This window comes from Dendrobates tinctorius, unplaced genomic scaffold (genome assembly GCF_039654945.1).
Source record: "Dendrobates tinctorius isolate UK_male_01 unplaced genomic scaffold, ASM3965494v1 ptg000133l, whole genome shotgun sequence".
In the NCBI taxonomy this organism is placed as follows: domain Eukaryota; kingdom Metazoa; phylum Chordata; class Amphibia; order Anura; family Dendrobatidae; genus Dendrobates; species Dendrobates tinctorius.
The window spans coordinates 39,414,130-39,437,564 of NW_027361801.1; the positions used below are offsets into that span (position 1 = coordinate 39,414,130).

The following is a 23,435-nucleotide window of genomic DNA, read 5'->3' on the forward strand; positions in this document are numbered from 1 at the left end:
AAACCGCGGTAAAAACCGCTAAAAAAAAACCACTGTGTGTGAACACAGCCTGAGTGCGCAGGGAGATAATTGGGAAAGCACCTTATGGTCATGCATGGCAGAGGTCACAGGAGGGGAAGTGGCCTGCACGTGTGTGTGACCTCTGAAAGCAGCGCCCATGGATCAGGGATGGGTTTCGAGGCTTGACGCTAACGGGAGGGGGTAGTATTACAATGAAGGCAGGGATTTCTATCAGCACCGCACGCCCCAGAGCCCGGAAAATTCATTACCAAACAGAATATCACTTCTCCACATCAAGACCATTAGTATGGGCATGCAGGTAGGCCACGTGTATCACCTGTATGCCCATATTAATAGGGGAGAAACAGCCATTTCCTTTAAAATTATTTTCACCGTATTAAATCGGTATTTTATACCGTATTAAATCAGATTATTTTTTTTTTACATTTTTCTATTGTTTCTTTTATATCACGTCCTCTCCAAGGCAAATAACAGGTGTGCCCACTCTCCAGAAGCCATGGCTATGGGGGTCCCAGGGGCCTGTGGGGCAGGTCCTGCTCTCGGATTACACCCTGAAGGTCATCACGGGAGGCCGCGACTATCAGACCGGGGAATTGCACTTTCAACAGTTGCCCACCGAGGCCTACGTCGTACATCGCGGCGGGCCATGCAGCACAGCGTACCGGGGCACACAGGCCGTTCCCGGCGTCCTCGCGTTCCTTTCCCGCCGCCAGACGCGCTCTTCAGCCACACCCCTGTCTGCTCCCTCACCTCCATGGCAACCCCCGGCAGAACGTCCCACCCCCCCATACCTGACGTCATCCGCGACCCCTCCACACACTCCGACTATATAAATAAATAACCAGCGGGGGTGTGCGATCTGATTGGACGAGGCCAGCGAACGTCGCCTTGCTGTTGGTTCCAGCCGCTGTCTATCGGCGCTGACGTCACGGAGCCACTAAGTTAGGCTGCGCCCGCTGTTTCTGAATGGGCGTGCTCGCGGCCTCCGTCACGTGATCGCGTTTTAATGTTTACATTCGAGGCGGGTGTAGGGGGAATCCTTTCGCCAGACGGGGGCCCGTTTCGGTTTCACTTCCCGGGAGGAGGCGGAGAGGGGACGGCCGGCCAGCGGGGCTCATGCTGCGGTCCAACCACTGACGAGAGGAGACAGAGGCCTGGAGGGACCGCCTTATCCGCAGCCAGTGACCAGGGCATCGCGCCGAGCAACATGGAGGAGCTGGTGGTGGAGGTGCGGGGCTCCAATGGAGCCTTCTACAAGGTGAGGCCTGTGCATCCCCGGCGTCCTCCGCGGGCAGGGATCGCGCTCCCGTGTGGCTCCAGGCCCGCAGCTGCACATAATGACTTGCACACTTCCCCTCCCTCCATTCATATGCCGTGCGTGCAGCCGGGCACCGACCCTGCCTCCGGTCTCCTCCCGCCACCTCCGGTCTCCTGCACTAGCACCTACCACTTAACCCTCCCCTTTTAGGTTGTCCGCATATATCCTGTCATTCTCTATACTGGGCAGGGCATGATGCCTGTAAGGCTTTACCCACTGGACTTAACCCCTTCATGGCTAGTGGGATCTGATGGTTTGCCTCCTGCATGTGCAGACATATTTGTAGCCATGTATGTATCTGGCCCTGGGAAAGTAGGGTGACAGCCAATATGGCCGCCCCGGCTAGGTAGTGGCCCAGCTCTGCTCCCACTACCACCATAAATGCATCCTGCAGCTCTAAAGTTGGGGCCTGGAACTACATTTTCTGGTGATTAAAGGGTCCCCATGTTTACAATTTTTTGGGGGGATAAGGCCTAAAAGGCATTGTCCGGGCAACATCAAACTGCTCAGGACACAGGATGTGTCAAAAATAAATCCAGCCCTGCTCACCTCCCTGCACACCTAGACTCGGTGCGGGGTCAGGAAGCCGTGACCTTGCCAGAGCGCTGCTGTGATTGCCTGCATCGGTCAGGTGACTCTAAGCAGCATCAGATGGCGCTGCGTCCGCTAAGCGTTCGGTGGACTGTGGGAACACTGACATCCAGGTGACTGCCGGGAGGTGGCGAGGGCTGTCTTTGTCATTTGTTACATATCCCATTAAAATTGGTACAGTTTTATCCCTTTAAAGGGGTTATTTATTTCTGGGCAGCCCTATATTACAGAGGTTGTTTCCTCATCATCAAAATGTAACATTGCAAAGTGCTTGTTATTAAAAATCCTCTTCATTTTCAAGAACAGAGGGATATTTCATTTTATAGTTTACTACTGGTTGCCCAGGTTACCAGGCATCTCTACCTGGTATCAGCAGTGGCTGATCGCCTTCACAACCAGCGCAGTACTTCCAAGCTCTGTCCTAGAGCTTGTAAGCACGGTCCTGAAGACGGCAGCATCCGGCAAGCTTCAGCGCCACTGCTCTCTGATGCTGCGGAGGCTAAGCTGCCTCATCCAGCAGCGTTCCGGCCGGTGGCACAGTGATGACACTCTTCCCAACTATTAATCAAGCAGGACCGCACCGTCCCTGGCAGGCTGGAGGACTGACGGCAGGGTGGCGGTGTGCTCCGGAGTGAGGACATAGAACAACCCTTTAAATTGCTTGTTTTTGATGACACTTGAATAACAAGCACAGTCCGCGGAAATCAAACAGACCCCAGTGTAGTCAAAGCGGCCCTCCTGCTTCACCTTCTGCTTTGCATCTGTTTTCCAATGGATTCGTTGTCAAAATGAATTCCAATTTTCTGCTCATAAGATGGGAACTCCAGAGGGAGCTGAGTGTTAGTTGCCTGGGTGCCTTCCGTTTTTCTGTATGGACAGCAAACCTACATATTATATTCTACTCTCAGCCCTACCGGTCTTGTGATATTAACTAGGGGTCACTGGTGGGCTGCAGCATTCTCAGTGTTGTCTGAGTGGAATAACAAAAAAGAGGATGCTACACCTGATCAGCAGTCACGTGACATTACTGATAGGTGAAGACCGGCAGAGCCATGACTCTGGTTCAAGGGAGAAATATGTGTATACATGCTCCTCTCTTGAATCGGAGCCATCGCTCTGCCGGATATATATATATATCACTATCCTATCACTGGACGTAGTGTTCTGGAAAAAGTTGCAAAAATAAGTTTTTATATATATATATTTGTTTATTTATTACACTTTTTTTTTTTTTTTTTGTAACTTTTTCCAGAACGCTCTGTCCAGTGATAGGTTGTTCTGCACATCCCGCACTGGCGCTGCTCTGAGCACTGTGTCCAATAGAGATCTTGTGACATTGTCGTGTGAACGCTGCAACCCATCAGCAGTGGACGAGCAGCACCAGTCCGGGATGGAAGTATGTTGTGTTTTTTTGATTTGTGTTTTTTTTAATTTATTTTTTTTATTTGAGCTCATTGGGTCCATTTACGAAAGGGTTATCCTGTAGGGGCCAGACTCTTTCAAGGGAATCCTTTTATCATTACACTTGTCGCTTTCAAACATTTCTAAATAATTCCTAAAAGACGTACCAGTGACAGGGTAAAAGTACCCGGCCATCAAACCACTTACAGATTACATATTCTGGTCATCAGGCTTCCTGTGGAATAAGTAATGCCAATGTACAGCGACATTATTTTACTTTAGTCATTTCTGAAAAGTGTAAAGTGACTGTTCAGTTGTTACTAACATTGTTTTAAGAGTCTGCTTATACTTTGTACCTAGTACTGTGAGTGCACAAGGGTGATCTTTTCTGAATAGTCTGTAGGCCTGAGAACCTCATGATCATCTCCCTATCAGTTGTGGTTTGGTTTGGTTCATTTATATGTTACTAGGCCTCTACAGCCTACCAAAGCTACAGTAAATATTCATTTGCAAAAAATCTTAGAGTAACTTTTCTTTTTCTTTAGTTAATGCTTTAAAGAGGTTTTCCGAGACAAAGTTTGTTGTATAATTGCAAACTATCCTTCAATCACCCTCCCGGGGACCATCAGTGAGCTTTCACCACTGCTCCCAGAGCCTGTTCTTGTCTGCAACTCTGATGTTACATCCACAGTACTGTATCCAACCAGTGAGAACAGCAGCTCGAGCCAAGCTACATGTCGCCACTTTATGCCACAACGCACACCAGGAGCAGCAGTGTTGACTCATCGCTGGACCCGGGGAGGGTGAGTAATGATTGTTTGTTTTTTTACAGTAAACTGCATCTGAGGACAGAAAACCTCTTAAGGCTATGTGCCCACGTAGCGTTTTATTCCGGACACTAAAAACCGGACTCCTTCCCAGAAATCGCGCGTTTTTTTCCACGTGACTTCACTTCGATTTTGCCGCGATTTTCGCGTGCGATATTCAAGCACCTTCCAAGCGATTTGAAGCATCGCTTGGAAAGTGATTGACAGGTTGGTCACACTCGTCAAACATAGTGTTTGATAAGTGTGAGCAGCTTTTTACTATTGAGGCCGCCTATGCGGCATCAATAGTAAAAGATAGAATGTTAAAAAAATATAAAAATCGGGGTATATTTACCTTCCGACGTCCCGCGCTGCATTCCCGGCCTAAGCGTTCCCAGTAATGCCTTGCGAGACCTGTGATGACGTTGGTCTCGCGTTACTATAGCGATCTCGCGAGACCACGTCATCACAGGGCCTTGCCGCAAGGCATTACTGGGAACGCTGAGGCCGGGATGGCAGCGCGGGACGTCGGAAGGTAAATATACCCCAATTTTTTTATTCTTTTTTTTACAGGGGTATGGTACCCAGGGCCTGGAGGACAGTCTCCTCTCCTCCACACCGTGGGTACCAACCGCACATGAGACGCTTAACTTCCCGCATGGTGGGCATAGCCACATGCGGGAAGTAAGCGATTCTCATGCATTCCTATGGGTGCGGAATCACGGCAATTCTTTGCGATTCCGCACAAAAGAATGACCATGCTGCGATTTTTTTTCTGCGATGCGATTCCGCCACGGAAAAAAGAGCAGCATTAGCACAGCATGTGCGGATTGCCATAGGAATGCATGGGGGGCGTTCTGTACACGATTTTTAAATGTTTTCGCGCCGAAAATCGCGGCAAAAACGCTTAAAAATCGCTACGTGGGCACACAGCCTTACTGTAACTTTTTTATTTCTTTTTTTTGATGCTTGACTAGCTGTTGGTTAGAATATGTAAAGACTGAGGAATAATATAATTACCGTATATACTAGAATATAAGTCGAGATTTTCAGCCCAAAAAATTGGGCTGAAAGTCCCCCTCTCGTCTTATATTCGAGTCATATACAAAGGGGGTCGGAGGGGGCGGGGGTGTCAGGTCATACTTACCCGTCCTGACGCTGGGTCTTGAGCCCCCAGCTTCTCCCCGTGCTCTCTCTTCCTGCCTTCAGCGGTCACATGGTGCCGCTCATTAAAACACATGAATATGCGCATATTCATGAGTTTTAATGAGCGGTACCACATGACCGCTGAAGGCAGGAAGAGAGAGCACGGGGAGAAGCTGGGGGCTCAAGACAAAGCGTCAGGACGGGTAAGTATAGCGATACTCACCTGTCCTGCGTCCATGACTGCTTGCTGCTGTCTGTCATCGGTCAGTGACTTCAGACAGCAGAGGGCGCGGTGACGTGGTTAGTGTGCGCCGCGCCCCCTGCAGTCTGAACGTCACTGACTGATGACGTGGCAGATAGCGGTGAGCAGCCATGGACGCAGGACAGGTGAGAATCTGACACCCAGCGACGGAGAGGTGAGTATGTAATTTTTTATTTTTACATGCAGCAGCAGCATGGGGGCAGCATATGGGGGAATCATCTATGGAGCTTCTTATGGGGGCAGCATATGGGGGAACAATCTATGAAGCATCTTATGGGGGGCAGCATATGGGGGAACAATCTATGAAGCATCTTATGGGGGCAGCATATGGGGGAACAATCTATGGAGCTTCTTATGGGGGCAGCATATGGGGGAATAATCTATGAAGCATCTTATGGGGGCAGCATATGGGGGAATAATCTATGAAGCATCTTATGGGGGCAGCATATGGGGGAATAATCTATGAAGCATCTTATGGGGGCAGCATATGGGGGAATCATCTATGAAGCATCTTATGGGGGGCAGCATATGGGGGAACAATCTATGAAGCATCTTATGGGGGGCAGCATATGGGGGAACAATCTATGGAGCTTCTTATGGGGGCAGCATATGGGGGAACAATCTATGGAGCTTCTTATGGGGGCAGCATATGGGGGAACAATCCATGGAGCTTCTTATGGGGGCAGCATATGGGGGAATAATCTATGAAGCATCTTATGGGGGCAGCATATGGGGGAATAATCTATGAAGCATCTTATGGGGGCAGCATATGGGGGAACAAACTATGAAGCATCTTATGGGGGCAGCATATGGGGGAATAATCTATGAAGCATCTTATGGGGGCAGCATATGGGGGAACAATCTATGAAGCATCTTATGGGGGGCAGCATATGGGGGAACAATCTATGAAGCATCTTATGGGGGCAGCATATGGGGGAATAATCTATGAAGCATCTTATGGGGGCAGCATATGGGGGAACAATCTATGGAGCTTCTTATGGGGGCAGCATATGGGGGAATAATCTATGAAGCATCTTATGGGGGCAGCATATGGGGGAACAATCTATGGAGCTTCTTATGGGGGCAGCATATGGGGGAACAATCTATGGAGCTTCTTATGGGGGCAGCATATGGGGGAACAATCTATGGAGCTTCTTATGGGGGCAGCATATGGGGGAATAATCTATGAAGCATCTTATGGGGGCAGCATATGGGGGAACAATCTATGGAGCATCTTATGGGGGCAGCATATGGGGGAACAAACTATGAAGCATCTTATGGGGGCAGCATATGGGGGAATAATCTATGAAGCATCTTATGGGGGCAGCATATGGGGGAACAATCTATGAAGCATCTTATGGGGAGCAGCATATGGGGGAACAATCTATGAAGCATCTTATGGGGGCAGCATATGGGGGAATAATTTATGAAGCATCTTATGGGGGCAGCATATGGGGGAATAATTTATGAAGCATCTTATGGGGGCAGCATATGGGGGAACAATCTATGGAGCTTCTTATGGGGGCAGCATATGGGGGAACAATCTATGGAGCTTCTTATGGGGGCAGCATATGGGGGAATAATCTATGAAGCATCTTATGGGGGCAGCATATGGGGGAACAATCTATGGAGCTTCTTATGGGGGCAGCATATGGGGGAACAATCTATGGAGCTTCTTATGGGGGCAGCATATGAGGGAATAATCTATGGAGCTTCTTCTGGGGACACCATATGGGGGAATAATCTATGCAGCATTTCCCACCCTAGACTTATACTCGAGTCAATAAGTTCTCCCAGTTTTTTGTGGCAAAATTAGGGGGGTCGACTTATACTCGGATCGACTTATACTCGAGTATATACGGTAGTATTTAGAATGCTTATGAAATTGCCCTTAGATGGGATAAGTGAAGGCTATGCTTCCAGCTTTCATTTTATTGTTTCTTTTTTTCTCGAGTTATGATGCTGTTTACATTCCTGAAGGCCATTTTATATGGGCCAATAACTTGTTCTCAATCATTGACCGTGCTCATTTATGGGCTGATCAATGTCGGCAGCATGTCTCCTGTTGTAAAGCAGGCGTGATCTGCCAGCCATATGCAAACTGTCCGGGGCCCTAACGATTATATTACCTGTCGGTCATTCTCCATACATTTGTATCGGCTTGTAAGAGCACTCTTACCGACTTGTTATTTTGTAGATCGAGGGTGTGAAATCTGAACATGTTTAAAAGCATGACTTCTTAGGGTTTGCTCACATTTGTCAGAAGGCTGCACTGCTTAGAATTTACCTCCCTTCCAAAACAATTCATATGATTGTGTAGCCCTTAAACGATAAGACACTTGTTCCATTTCTGACCCCAAAGTTCTCCAGCATAAAGAAATTGTGTTTTAAAGTAGTGACTGATAGTTCATTGGGGCTTGAGGATGCACGAACAGCTCCTCAGCCTCACTCTGTATTTCCCACCTCGCAGCATCCTTCTCGGGCCGATGGACTGGTCAGGGGCCTTGTACCAGAGCAAATGACCTGTAGAAGTGCAACATTGTTTCCCAGTGCACTTCCAGACACCACTTCAGTTTGCTGTTTGTACTGGAACAGTGCTTTGGGGTTTATGAAGGGATGGATTGGGTTATCCTTTAAAGGCCTACACAGTCTGGTTACTGATTTGTTCAGATCAAAGACATCTACTTGCTCTCTTGGTATGATGTTGTCTTATTAGTCGCTTAATATGTGTATTTCCAATGACATAGTCTAGGTTAGAAAGTGAAATCATATTATTCTTCAGGTTCATGGCTACAGGAAGAGGTTTTAGTCCGAGTTTTTCCAGGTCCTACTACAGAAATGGCTGCCGGTATCAATGTGCATCAGATCCATCAACCTTGGAGTCATATCCAGAACCGAGTGGTTCCTGCACCAGTCGAACAGATGTAGAGTCATCATCAAGGCTTCCATGTGACCAAAAAGGGCCCAATGAACGCTGTGTACATATGCTTCTCGAGAGGGGATCAGAGGCAATAATAGATACCCATCATTCATATAGTTCTCGTTAAAAGGATTAACGCTAGTGATGCGCGAACATGTTCGGATAAGAGTTTATCTGAGCATGCTTGGGTGCTAACAGAGTGTCTTCGGCGTGCTCGAATAATATGTTGGTGTTCCCATAGCTCCATGTCTCGCGGCTGTTATGCAGTCACAACACATGCCGGGATTGTCTGGTAGGCAGTCACTGCATGCATTGCACCTGTCGAACAGTCGTGAGACATGCAGGTGCGGGGACTCTATATATTATTCGAGCACACTGGAGACACTTGGTTAGCACCCAAGCATGGTCGGATAACATCTTATCCCAGCACGTGCACTGGTTGCTAATTATCAGAAATTACAAGCTGTAATCATTGACTAGCCGCCCATTGGTTGGGTGCTGAAAATGTGACCCCCATCTAACTGATATTTCCCCATCTAGCTGATTTTTCCAGCCTAGTCTAAGAGTGGGCCAACAATATTATAGTGTCACCAACTCTCCATTCAGATGGGAGTTCCGTGCTCAAGGTTAACAATTGTCCAAGTGGTTGGACCGATCCACAAGTTATCACCTACACTTTGGATAGGTGATAACTTTTAATCGTGGGAAGGGATTTTTTGGGCTGTGTGCCCACGTTAGCATTTTTTAAGCGTTTTTGAAGCGTTTGTCCTGGTCAAAACGCTTCAAAAACGCATAAAAGAAGCATCCCATTCATTTTAAATGAATTCCGCACTTTTTGTGCACATTGATGTGTTTTTTTCCACACAAAGAACGCTTAGCAGTCAAAAACGCAGCATGCTCATTAATTTTGCGGAAAAGTCCACGTTTTTGCTATTTTCTATGAGTCAGAAAACGCGCGGAAAAAAACGCATCAAAAACATGCGGTTTTTAAGCAAAAAACGCCCGGAAATAAAACTCGCGGTTTCTGGGAAGGTGTCCGGTTTTGAAGCAGAAATTTTCTGCATACGTGGGCACATAGCCTTACAGATTTCCTGATTTGAACAGAAAAAACTTTACTGATATTTGATGCAAATTTTGCAACAAAATCTGTATTTGTAAATGTGGACTTTGTTGCATATACAAAGCTTTTCTGAGAAATTTTGCCCTAATCGTTGACATCCAGGTGGTTTAAAATCCATGCCTTATGTCTGTTTTCATTTTTTTATTTTTATGTAACTTGCTGCTACTGTAATATGTTGCGGATTTTCTGCTCTGAAATCTAGACCCGAAAACCCTCAGCATTTTGCCGTCACCCAACCCTAACTTAATATTGACCTCAGCATATTGTGAGATCTAATTTCTATTTCCGAGTTTGGCCAATAAATAGGTGTATCGTGAATTGTAGAGTAAGGGTCTCTGATGTGCTGCATGTCTGTGCCAGGGATATTAGCTTGCCAGGTGTACTGTATATGTTAAGTAGATGGGCTTACTTTAAAGGTTGCTTGGTTCTGCACATCACTTAAATGGAAGAACATTGCTCTATTCACACCTATTTGCACGGCCAGGCCCACTTTTGACATCTAGTGTTCCAATTAAAGGTGCAGGAATTATTACTTCTTTTATCCTTATTTGAATTAAAGGGCCTTGCAGAAGATCTGTAGAGCGTTCCTTTGGGTGACTTTCTGTGGATTGTGTATGTGGTCTTTTTTTTCTTTTCTTACCTATTAGAGCTTACAAGATTCTGAAATCGATTTTCGTTTCGGTGGTACTTAAGATGCGTTGGGCAAGTTGATTTGTCAAGTTTGATTACACTTTCGGCAAATTTAAGAGCATAATTGTCAGATCAATTTTCCCATTGTGTTCTCTTACAAGGTTTCTGGAGAATTGAGAAATATTTTCAATGTTTCTGTGCGCTCCCGTAATCATGTCATCCATCTGTGCATGCCTTGTGCAATCTCTTCTCTCTCTTTCTTGCTGTGTTATCTCTTTGTCGGGATGACTACTTTGCTCTTGCAGGTAGTAAAAGCAGCTTTCCCCCATTGTATAGAAAACGTCCCACGTCTTTCTCCATAAAAGGGGTTTCCTGATCCACGTTGTGTCTGGGGAGCCGGATTCACGCGGAGAATGAATGGGGTGCTGGCCAACATGTTCACAGAAGTGAATCTCGAGAGCTGTCCACATCCGTGGCTACCTCTCCAGTTGACTATCTGCCTAGATGCAGAGGTCATTACAGCAGACAAGTAGGGGGGGCCTGTTCCAAAGACAGAAGTGGGTCCCACCTATTAGACCTGCATCTATCAGACAGCTGGCAGTTATAACATGGCAGTTAGACAGGGCAGGAGACAGGTAAGACACATAAATACATCTCTTCCCTGTACATTTGGGCAACCCCAAATATTTACCATAGGCATTTGTATAATTTATATCCTGGCCATTCACTGCCCTGGCATTAACTCTCTACACTCCATCCATATTGGCCCCTCACTCCTTTCCTCTCCTATGTATAGCACCTACACTCTTTTCACATTGTTAAATTGCACAGATCCATTCAGTCCCACCATTCAACATCAGAGACGCTCTCACAAATCACTTAACCATCTGCTCACTCTTTCTGTCCTCCTCCTAGTCGCAGGAGACATCGCTCCCAACCCTGGTCCTCCATGTTATAGAAAGTCAAACCCCCCAACTGCTACACTCAGAAACCCCTCTAATCTTATTAATATTCCCTGCATGCCATCTGTCTCTCTTAATTGTGCACTTTGGAATTCTCGCTCAGTGTGTAACAAACTCTCCTTCATTCATGACTTTTTCCTTTCTAATTCTCTTAACCTCCTGGCTCTTACTGAAACCTGGATCCAGCAGTCAGACACTACCGCTGCTGCTGTGCTTTCATACGGGGGACTACACTTCTCTCATACCCCAAGATCAGACAATAGAGCAGGTGGAGGCGTTGGCCTGCTCCTATCATCAAAATGTACCTTTCAGGTTATCCCTCAAGTACCCTCACTTGTCTTTCCTTCTTTTGAGGTCCATGCCATCAGACTCTACACCCCCTTCTCCATGCGAGTGGCGGTGGTATATCGTCCTCCCGGCCCCTCCCATCAGGTCCTGGATCATTTTGCCACTTGGCTTCCACATTTTCTCTCCTGTGACATCCCTACCCTCATCATGGGCGATTTCAACATCCCCATTGCTCTTCCCCTCTCCCCATCTGCTACTCACCTTTTATCTCTAACCTCCTCGTTTGGCCTTTTGCAGCTCACTAATTCTCCAACGCATGAAGACGGGAATTCCCTCGACTTGGTCTTCTCTCGGCTTTGTGAAGTGGATGATTTTGCAAACTCCCCTCTCCCGCTCTCTGACCACAACATTCTTTCATTCTCTATCAAGAACTGGCAGGCTGCTCAGGTCACCCCCACTGCCCATATTTATAGAAACATACAGGCCATTAACACCCAGAAACTTATGAAGAACTTGCACACTTCATTGGCCCCTATCTCCTCCCTTTCATGTCCTGATTCTGCATTGAAACATTACAATGAAACACTTCAAAGTGCCCTGGATGAATTTGCTCCTCCTATACATAGAACACCACAACACAGACGGCGACAACCCTGGCACACCCTGCAAACACGTTTCCTGCAGCGGTGCTCCAGGTCCGCCGAACGTCTGGGGAGAAAATCCAACCTACCCGAAGATTTCATCCATTATAAGTTTATGCTTCGAACATACAACACTGCCCTTCACCTCTCAAAACAAACCTATTTCAACACCCTCATCACCTCACTGTCCAATAACCCGAAACGTCTCTTTGACACTTTTCATTCCCTGCTCAATCAAAGAGTGCAGGCCCCTACCACGGAGCTTCAAGCTGACGATCTGGCGAATTACTTCAAAGAAAAAATTGACCAGATCTGACAGGAAATTATCTCCCAATCACCTCATACCATGCACTGTCCTCCCTCCCCCACTGCATCTAGCTCACTCTCTGACTTTGAACCAGTCACAGAATAAGAAGTAAGCAGGCTCCTTGCATCTTCTCGCCCAACCACTTGTACCAGTGACCCATTTCCGTTACATCTACTCCAGACCCTTTCCCGTGCTGTCACCCCTCACCTAACTAAAATATTTAACCTCTCTCTTCTGGTATCTTTCCCGCCTCATTTAAGCATGCCATCATACATCCACTACTTAAAAAACCATCCCTCGACCAAAACTGTGCCGCTAACTATAGACCTGTTTCTAATCTTCCCTTCATCTCTAAACTCCTGGAACGCCTGGTCCACTCCCGTCTTATCCGCTATCTCTCAGAAAACTCTCTTCTCAACCCTCTCCAATCCGGTTTCCGCTCTTTACATTCTACTGAATCTGCCCTCACTAAAGTCTCTAATGATCTACTAACCGCTAAATCAAATGGTCATTACTCCATGCTAATTCTCTTGGATCTCTCTGCAGCATTCGACACTGTGGATCATCAGCTCCTCCTCACTATGCTCCGTTCCATTGGCCTCAAGGACACTGTTCTCTCCTGGTTCTCCTCCTATCTCTCTGACCGCTCCTTTACTGTATCTTTTGCTGGCTCCTCCTCCTCTCATCTTCCCCTTACTGTTGGGGTTCCTCAAGGATCGGTTGTAGGCCCCCTCCTCTTCTCTTTGTATACTGCCCCTATTGGTCAAACAATCAGTAGATTTGGTTTCCAGTTCCATCTCTATGCTGATGACACCTAATTATACGCTTCTTCTCCTGACATCACGACGGCCTTTCTAGAAAACACCGGCAATTGTCTAAACGCTGTGTCTAACATCATGTCCTCACTATATCTGAAACTGAACCTGTCAAAGACTGAACTCCTTGTGTTTCCTCCCACTACTAATGTACCTATACCCGACATTGCCATTTCCGTGTGTGGTTCTACTATTACTCCCCAGCAACATGCCCGCTGTCTTGGGGTCATACTTGACTCTGAGCTTTCCTTTGTCCCCCACATCCAATCACTGGCTTGCTCTTGTTATCTGCACCTCAAAAACCAATTCTAGAATTCGACCTTTTCTTACTTTTGACTCTGCAAAAACTCTTACTGTTTCTCTTATTCATTCTCGTCTCGACTATTGTAACTCCCTTCTAATCGGTCTCCCTCTTACCAAATTCTCCCCCCTCCAATCTATCTTGAAAGCAGCTGCCAGGATCATATTCCTCGCCAATCGTTACACCGATGCCTCTACCTTGTGCCAGTCATTACACTGGCTACCCATCCACTCCAGAATCCAGTACAAACTTATTACCCTCACCTACAAAGCCCTCCATGGCTCAGCACCACCCTACATCTCCTCCCTTGTTTCAGTATACCATCCTACCCGCGCCCTCCGTTCTGCTGATGACCTGAGCTTAGCATCCTCAATAATCAGAACCTCCCACTCCCGTCTTCAAGACTATACACGTGCTGCGCCAATTCTTTGGAATGCACTTCCCAGGTCAATACGATTAGTCCCCAATCCCCACAATTTTAAGCGTGCCCTGAAAACGCATTTATTCAGACTGGCCTATCGCCTCAACATATTAACCTAATCTATCCCTGTGTGGCACAGCCAAAAGTTTTTTTTTTACCATAACCAGGTTCCCCGCATCATGTTCCCACATGCTTTATGCATCCATTAGCCCTCTGCATCCGTACTACACTTAACATTTACACTTACACTTAACATTATGGCTGGTCCATACAATCAGGGCAACTGTTACCACCCACCTTTCGTGTCTCCCCTTTTTCCCTCATAGATTGTAAGCTTGCGAGCAGGGCCCTCATTCCTCTTGGTATCTGTTATGATCTATGTGATTATTGTTATGCTGTAATGTATATTGTCTGTACAAGTCCCCTCTGAAATGTAAAGTGCTGCGGAATATGTCAGCGCTATAGAAATAAAATGTATTATTATTATATTATTATATCAGACATTCTTAACATATCCTGTAGATGTGTCTGAAGTGAGAATACCCTTTTAACATTGATTAACAAGATGTTAGAACTGAGTCTGTCAACGCAAAATACCCGTACAACCCAAGCACAGGCGTTTGGTGCACCCTTGGTGTGGCCGAGCACTTCAGTTCACCTTCCCACCTACTTGTTTTCTATCCTTCGTCCTCCACTTGCTCCTTTAAAGGGAATCTGTGAATCTGTCACCCCATTTTCAGCCTATAAGCTGCGGCCACCGCCATCAGGGGCTTATCTACAGCATTCTATAGTGTAGATAAGCCTCTGATGTAACCTGAAAGAGAAGAAAAACAAGTTAGATTACTCACCGGGGGTCAACAGGGCAGATATAGCATGCCTGTGCAGGAGCCGCGGCAGAAGTAAGAAGGAGGACTTCATCGCTAGAAGATGGGAGGCGTCGGACCAGACCGCAACACCAATCGGACCGGACTGGATCCCTGGGTGAGTATAATCTAACTTGTTTTTCTTCTCTTTCAAGTTACATCGGGGGCTTATCTACAGCATTACAGAATGCTGTAGATAAGCCCCAGATGGCAGTGGCCGCATCTTATAGGCCAAAAATGGGGTGACAGATTCCCTTTAAAGCCAAACTTGTCAATCTAGGAAGAGAAGGGCAGTAATAGATGGAAAACAAGAAGATGGATGGGATGGTTCACCAGACTATTTGGCCACACCAAGGGAACACCGAGCTCATGTGCTTGGATTGAACAGTCATTTTGTGCTAACAGTCCCTTTAAAACTGCAGTTACTTTTATTTTACATGTAAATGAGAAGAAATTACAGATCTTAAAAAATAGATGTTTTGGTGTGAGCTGGGGTTTTGCACCATTTTTGAAGCATCTAATACGTTGAGAATTAAAGATGTACACTAGTTTTTGATTGATGACCTATCTTTAGGATAGGTGTCTGATCAACAGGGGTCTGACACATGGCACCCCCACCGATCAGCTGTTATCTGTGGTGAGGTGGCCGGCAGGAAGTACTCACTGTGGGAGCTGGCCGTCTTCTGGTAGTGGCCTCCTATTGATTTGAATAGCCACTACCAGATGACGTCCAGCTCTGCAAGTGAGTACTTCTGTTTGGCGGCCGACACCAATAACAACTGATAGGTGGGGTGCCGTGTATCGGACCCCTGCCAATCGGATATTGATGACCTATCCGCATGGGGAGTACAATCTGCCTGTGAATACTGGCATGTAAACAACTACCTATCGGCAGACAAGTTTCAGATTGGTGGTTATTGGATGCCACCAATAATTATGGGCAATCATATCCTAGGCTAGGACACAGCAGATATATCCTCCTTTTGTTACTTTTAAATTCATTTTTCACAAAAGAACCCCCCCCCCATTAGGCTACTTTCACACATCCGGTGTGTGGGGTCCGGCGGCGTGCGGCGAAAAGCCGGGCCGCCGGATCCGGCCTGCAGCGGTGACACCGGATGTGTATGCGGCGTCTGATACGGCTCGGACATGATTTAAAGGAGCCGCAGGAGGAACATATACACCGGTGGACGAGAGAGACAGCTGCTGAAGGGGAGGGGAGAGGGGGGTGGAGATAGAGAGAGACATGTGGGGGTTAACACTCAGTGTCCAGGCGAGAGAATCTCTCTCTTGCCGGGCACTTGTGGGGTTAACCCCACAGAGAGATCTCTCTCACCCAGACACTGAGTGTTAACCCCACAAGTGCCCGGTGAGAGAGATCTCTCACAAGTGTCCGGGTGACAGAGAGAGTCTCTCTCTCTTGCCGGGCACTTGTGGGGTTAACATTCACAGAGTCCGGGCATGCGCTGTGGAAAAAGCCGGTCCGGCGCTGACAAAAACCATTGCAGAGAATGTTTTGTGCAGATGCCGGACGGCTAATTTTTGCCGTGTCTGGCAACAACCGGACACGACGCATAACCATCCGGCATGATGCGGCGACCATGAAAGTTTATGGGACAAAACCGGATCTGGTGCTGGATCCGGTTATTAAAAATGTTGCCGCATCGTGCCGGATTACAAAAGCCGGATGTGTGAAAGAGGCCTTACTGCACCATAAATGCGTTTTCTAAAAATTAGACCTTCAAGATATTCAACACAGTAAGCAGAGCTAGCCTAGGTATATTGTTAAAGAGGATTTCTGTGCTGAAAAGTCTGCATGTGAAAGCGGTTCTGCTGAATCATGACTGTGTGCAATGTGCACTGCCAGGATCCCCCTGAATTGGCAGCACAGTTGGGCGGTCACAGACTACATGTATGTGATTCACCTGCTGCTGGTCACAATCTAACTAGATTCTTCTCTGCGTTTCAATAGAACATTGGGAGAAGCGGCTGAGACTCGAGTTGCATGTGTGCAAATTACATACAAGCAGTCACATGACCGCCTATTAGCTCTGTGAATGCAGGGGAATCATGGCAGTGTGTACATTGCACACTCATGATATGACCGTCGCATAGAATACCTACAGAATTTTCTTTTCAGCGTAAAATCCGTTCTGCAAGACACAAAAAAGAGCTATTGTTATACCCACAGACAGCGAGGTGCAGTCCATTGGGCGTCTCTGGTTTTAATCCGGCACCTCCTCTCTTCTTACGATCGCCATCCCCCTTTCCTGCTTCATGTGGGTGAAGCATCTTATGTCATCCACATAGTATCGCCCATTGCGCTCCTGCGCAGTCGCACTTCTCTCTGCCCTGCCAAGTGCACAGCAAAGTACTGTAGCGCCCATACACCAGGAAAGGCCAAAGAGATGCTATAATTTGCAGAAGAAAATGTGTGTATATAGTTTTTACCATTATTTGTACATCTTATTTAGCACTGTTGTGGAAAAACCCTTTAAAAATGTCACTTTTCAATAAAGTGAGATTGTGTCTTGTTAATTTTATTTTTTTTTTTCAGTTTTCTTTTTTTATTTGTTTGCATTTTAAATTGCTTTCTTTTATTTTTTTGAGTGTGTGTGTGTATATATACAGTTGTGGCCAAAAGTATTGACACCCCTGCAATTCTGTCAGCTAAGGCTGGTTTCACATTTGCGTTTTTTAGCGCTGGAAAAAAACGCATATGTGCGCATGCGGTTTTTCCCCTATATTTAACATGGGTGCGCATACCTGCGCGCTTGTAAGCGCATGTATGCGATTTTCATGCGCTGCGTTTTTTTGGGGTGTGCGTTTGGATTTTCCAGACGCAGCATGTTGCATTTTTTGGCCCTGCAAAAAAGCGCATGCGCACATATGCGCACGTTTTGCGCTAAAAATGGCCATTATAGCCTATGGATGCGCATATGTGCGCACTGTCATGCTCATGTATGCGTTTTTTTGCATATGCGTTTTTTTTTTTTAACCATGGAATTTAGGGGTTTGGGTTAGAGTTAGGGTTAGTTAAGGGGGTTTAGGGTTAGGGTCAGGGTTAGGGTTGGGGTTTGGGTCAGGGTTAGGGTTAAGTATGGTTTGGTTAAGGGTTAGGGTCAGGATTAGGGTTAAGTATGGTTTGGTTAAGGGTTAGGGTCAGGGTTAGGGTTAGGGTCAGGGTTAGGGTCAGGGTTAGGGTTAAGTATGGTTTTGTTAAGGGTTAGGGTCAGGGTTAGGGTCAGGATTAGGGTTAAGTATGGTTAGGGTCAGGGTTAGGGTCAGGGTTAGGGTCAGGGTCAGGGTTAGGGTCAGGGTTAGGGTTAAGTATGGTTTTGTTAAGGGTTAGGGTCAGGGTTAGGGTCAGGGTTAGGGTCAGGGTTAGGGTTAGTTAGGGTTTAGGGTTTGGGTTAGGGTTAAGTATGATTTGATTAAGGGTTAGGGTCAGGGTTAGGGTCAGGGTTAGGGTTAGTAAAGTCATGGTTTGGGTTAGTGTGAGGGGCCACCCTTATGTTGGAAAAAAACGCAAACACGGTAAAAACGCACTAAAAACGCATAAAAACGCTGCGTTTTTTTCATGCATGCTCATAAAAATGCTTGAAAAAAACGCAGCAGTTGTATGCTTTTGTATGCGTTTTTTCAATGCGTTTTTTTGCGGGAAAAACGCGCTGCAAAAAAAAGCAAGTGTGAAACTAGCCTTATACTCAGCTTCTTCCTGAAAATGATTGCAAGCACAAATTCTTTGGTATTATTATCTTCATTTAATTTGTCTTAAATGAAAAAACACAAAAGAGAATGAAGCAAAACATTGATCATTTCACACAAAACTCCAAAAATGGGCCAGACAAAAGTATTGGCACCCTCAGTCTAATACTTGGTTGCACAACCTTTAGCCAAAATAACTGCGACCAACCGCTTCCGGTAACCATCAATGAGTTTCTTGCAATGCTCTGCTAGAATTTTAGACCATTCTTCTTTGGCAAACTGCTCCAGGTCCCTGATATTAGAAGGGTGCCTTCTCCAAACTGCCATTTTTAGATCTCTCCACAGGTGTTCTATGGGATTCAGGTCTGGACTCATTGCTGGCCACCTTAGAAGTCTCCAGTGCTTTCTCTCAAACCATCTTCTAGTGCTTTTTGAAGTGTGTTTTGGGTCATTGTCCTGCTGGAAGACCCATGACCTCTGAGGGAGACCCAGCTTTCTCACACAGGGCCCTACATTATGCTGCAAAATTTGTTGGTAGTCTTCTGACTTCATAAAGCCATGCACACGGTCAAGCAGTCCAGTGCCAGAGGCAGCAAAGCAACCCCAAAACATCAGGGAACCTCCGCCATGTTTGACTGTAGGGACTGTGTTCTTTTCTTTGAATGCCTCTTTTTTCTCCTGTAAACTCTATGTTGATGCCTTTGCCCAAAAAGCTCTGCTTTTGTCTCATCTGACCAGAGAACATTCTTCCAAAACGTTTTAGGCTTTTTCAGGTAAGTTTTAGCAAACTCCAGCCTGGCTTTTTTATGTCTCGGGGTAAGAAGTGGGGTCTTCCTGGGTCTCCTACCATACACTCCCTTTTCATTCAGACACCGACGGACAGTACGGGTTGACACTGTTGTACCCTCGGACTGCAGGGCAGCTTGAACTTGTTTGGATGTTAGTCGAGGTTCTTTATCCAACATCCGCACAATCTTGCATTGAAATCTCTTGTCAATTTTTCTTTTCCGTCCACATCTAGGGAGGTTAGCCACAGTGCCATGGGCTTTAAACTTCTTGATGACACTGCGCATGGTAGACACAGGAACATTCAGGTCTTTGGAGATGGACTTGTAGCCTTGAGATTGCTCATGCTTCCTCACAATTTGGTTTCTCAAGTCCTCAGACAGTTCTTTGGTCTTCTTTCTTTTCTCCATGCTCAATGTGGTACACACAAGGACACAGGACAGAGGTTGAGTCAACTTTAATCCATGTCAACTGGCTGCAAGTGTGATTTAGTTATTGCCAACACCTGTTAGGTGCCACAGGTAAGTTACAGGTGTTGTTAATTACACAAATTAGAGAAGCCTCACATGTTTTTTCGAACAGTGCCAATACTTTTGTCCACCCTCTTTTTTATGTTTGGTGTGGAATTATATTCAATTTGGCTTTAGGACAATTCTTTTTGTGTTTTTTCATTTAAGACAAGTTAAATGAAGATAATAATACCAAAGAATTTGTGTTTGCAATCATTTTCAGGAAGAAACTGAGTATTATCTGACAGAATTGCAGGGGTGTCAATACTTTTGGCCACAACTGTATGTGTGTGTGTGTGTGTATGTATAATAGATGTAGATAGAGAGATATATATATATATCTATCTATCTATATCTTTCCTCCAAAGTGTGCAAAACTGTCTCCAGGACCAGATGTTTTGGTGTCCTTGATCATGGGGAGTAGTGGTCTTTTGGATAATTTTGACATTTGTCGACAATGTGAATGCTCCCTTATACTTACATACTACAATTCCTGTTGTACTACAATTCCTGTTGTGTTTCACGTTATCACGCTTTCTGTGTCTTTTTCAGGCCTTTGTGAAGGACGTACATGAGGATTCCATAACAGTTACTTTTGAAAATAAGTAAGTACCTGGGTTCATGGTGTTTGCGGCCAGATGAGCTGAGTCCATGTATAAAACTACACAGCAAGTCTGTACATCCAGCGTTACCCGTCTCAGTCACTAATGGTGGCTTTATACTAGTGGAGTTCTGATTTTTCTTATGTAGTTGAAGCTGCCATGATATTTTCTAGTACTACTAGCGACAAGCATTGCAAATTATTCTCCTATGCTGTAGCTTTCCGCCACGTTGAACACTGATATACATCAGGCAGGAGGCGCTGCCATAACAGGAAGACCACATTAATAAATAAATATATATATATATATATATATATATATATATATATATATAATGTTATTCTTTTTTTTAAACAAAAGATAGCATTTTCCGCTTCCAAACCTAAATTTTGCAGAACATTATTATTATTAATGAGACAAAAGAGGTTCTGCAGCAGCAACTATACTTCTGCTTTCCAGCTACTTTAAATGCGCTTCCAAAGAGAAAAAGAAAAATCACCAAAAATGGTTAAATAGAAAAGTTAAGCCATAATACGTTTCGGCTCCATCTAGCCTTCCTCAGGTGTCCTAATAGCCTTTTTGTTCCAGGCGATAATGTGTGATAATCATCTGCTTGCTTTTGGCAGAATGTTGTGCAACAAAATAAATATTTTTTTTTTCTTTTTTGTCAGACCAGTTCTAGCCTAGAATAAAATCATTAATTTCCATGATATAGTGTACTGAGAAATAGGGAAATAAAATTGACTGGGGTGACGTAGTGGAAGAGAAAAAAAATCGTTTTTCTGTGTTTTTGACAGTGTTCACTGTGCGGTAGAAATATTGTATTTTGGCTGCAACACGCCTGATGAAGTGCCAAAGAAACACATAAAAGATTAAACATATTCACATCAATGTGAAAACAACTTGCTGTGCTCATGTTCCGTCTTTTGGTTTAAAAAGCCATGAAGCGGGTAAAAAAAAAAAAAAGTGACCTGCCGATTGTGACGTTGTCACTGTGAAATCGATAGGAGGCGGATGTGCAGTATCCAGCGGCGGCCACTATCCGAACATGGCCAGCTCCGCAAGTGAGCATTTCCGGCCGCCGCCGCTGACTTTGATAACAGCTGATCGGTGGGGGAGCTGGGTATCTGACCCTACTGATCCGACACTGATGACCTAATCTAACTCTAGATCATCATTGAAAAAGCAGTGGACAACCTGTTTAAGTACCACTTGTGTTTACGCAAGAAGTCTTCCTCTAGCAAAAATTATTCGGGCAAGCCGTCACCTAAAAGATGCCGTTTGTACAAAATCATGCCATGCCAAGTTCATGTAGTTTTTCTTTTTTATAATTTAGTGTTTTTGTATTAATCTGTTGATGCAGCCGTGTGAGGGTTACTTTTTAGTTTTTTGATAATTGGTACTACATTGAGGTACATATGACGTTGATGCCAAGTATACAGCAGACTCTTAGCTTTAGCTAGCTTCCCACGTCCACACTCAAATTTTACCATACATGTAGGGTAGATATTGGGAAATGGGTAATTAAATTCCATATTTTTTTAGGGAACTCCTAATAGCCCCTATTATTATCCTGCTCATTCAGTTTGGACAAAAAAATAACATTCAAAAGCCAGCAATGGAATAGTGAGGGAAAAGCCAGCGTGATCTCTAGGGAGCACATTATCGCTGATCCTTGGGGGGGATCAAATACATTTTTTGGCTTTGTTACGTAATCTGTGTAAGTATACTGCTCCCAAGAGCAAAACTCTCAATACACGGTCCAGTGCGGGAACACTGGAGAACGTGTAGGCCCAGTGGTCCTGAGCGCGTGTAGGCCCAGTGGTCCTGAGCGCGTGTAGGCCCAGTGGTCCTGAGCTCGTGTAGGCCCAGTGGTCCTGAGCTCGTGTAGGCCCAGTGGTCCTGAGCTCGTGTAGGCCCAGTGGTCCTGAGCGCGTGTAGGCCCAGTGGTCCTGAGCGCGTGTAGGCCCAGTGGTCCTGAGCGCGTGTAGGCCCAGTGGTCCTGAGCGCGTGTAGGCCCAGTGGTCCTGAGCGCGTGTAGGCCCAGTGGTCCTGAGCGCGGGTAGGCCCAGTGGTCCTGAGCGCGGGTAGGCCCAGTGGTCCTGAGCGCGGGTAGGCCCAGTGGTCCTGAGCGCGGGTAGGCCCAGTGGCCCGGAGCGCGGGTAGGCCCAGTGGCCCGGAGCGCGGGTAGGCCCAGTGGCCCGGAGCGCGGGTAGGCCCAGTGGCCCGGAGCGCGGGTAGGCCCAGTGGCCCGGAGCGCCTGTAGGTTTAGTAGTCCGGAGCGCGTGTAGGTCTAGTGTCTGACGGCACATGGTGTCAGTCAGTGCGTCTAAGTAACATGGAGGGGAGTACATGTGAAGTCTAGGTGAGTATTATGATGGTAGTAGTTGTTTCAGGGAAAGTCCACCCTGTATGTTGTGTACGTTGCTTGTGGTAACCGTGTTGTATATTCAATCACAAAGAGCCATTGTAATGGACTTTTATTTGCAGCTGGCAACCAGAGCGACAGATACCATTTCATGATGTAAGGTTCCCGCCACCATCAGGTTACAATAAGGACATAAGTGAGAGCGATGAAGTTGAGGTAAGTGGAGCCTTCTTTGTATTAGTCGGATGTTGCGTAGCATCTTTACCATCCCCATCCCTGTGCTGTGTTACTATATCGTTGCGATAATGGATAATAAACTGTTCTTTTTTCCATTTATTCTTTAGTTTTTGAGGGTGAAAGGCGAAGATGATTTCATGGTAGGTTGTGAGGAATGCCAGTTTACTAAACTAAGCCTACTCTTCTTCCGCAGACATGGCATGCGCCATGTATTGCGCGTCTATATTGTGTTTGGCTGTGCGTGGGTTGTGTTGTCGTTTCGCTGAAAAGTCGTTGTTTCGGTTGAAGAATCTGCGTCCTATTTTCCTTAATGTGAAGGGACAAGGGCCATGTATGCTGGACCCACCGGTGTATGATGGGCCCCTATTGTACCAGTGTGCTCCTCATACGCAGAGCCATGCCTTGTATAAGT

General features: G+C 46.0%; 1 protein-coding gene across 2 annotated transcripts in view; it reads left to right on the plus strand.

Moving 5' to 3' along the window:
- Positions 1-895: 895 nt before the first annotated feature.
- The window catches only part of FMR1 (fragile X messenger ribonucleoprotein 1), a 90,476-nt gene continuing 67,936 nt past the window's right edge, over positions 896-23,435 (plus strand). Inside the window, exons 1-4 of one of the 2 annotated variants that reach the window (XM_073543588.1) lie at positions 896-1,279; positions 20,369-20,421; positions 22,909-23,002; positions 23,131-23,163. In XM_073543588.1, the coding sequence (XP_073399689.1) occupies positions 1,028-1,279; positions 20,369-20,421; positions 22,909-23,002; positions 23,131-23,163 (432 nt within the window). In that variant the 5' untranslated portion in view covers positions 896-1,027. The remainder of the gene's footprint in view (positions 1,280-20,368; positions 20,422-22,908; positions 23,003-23,130; positions 23,164-23,435) is intronic. The other variant, XM_073543589.1, reaches the window with a different exon arrangement.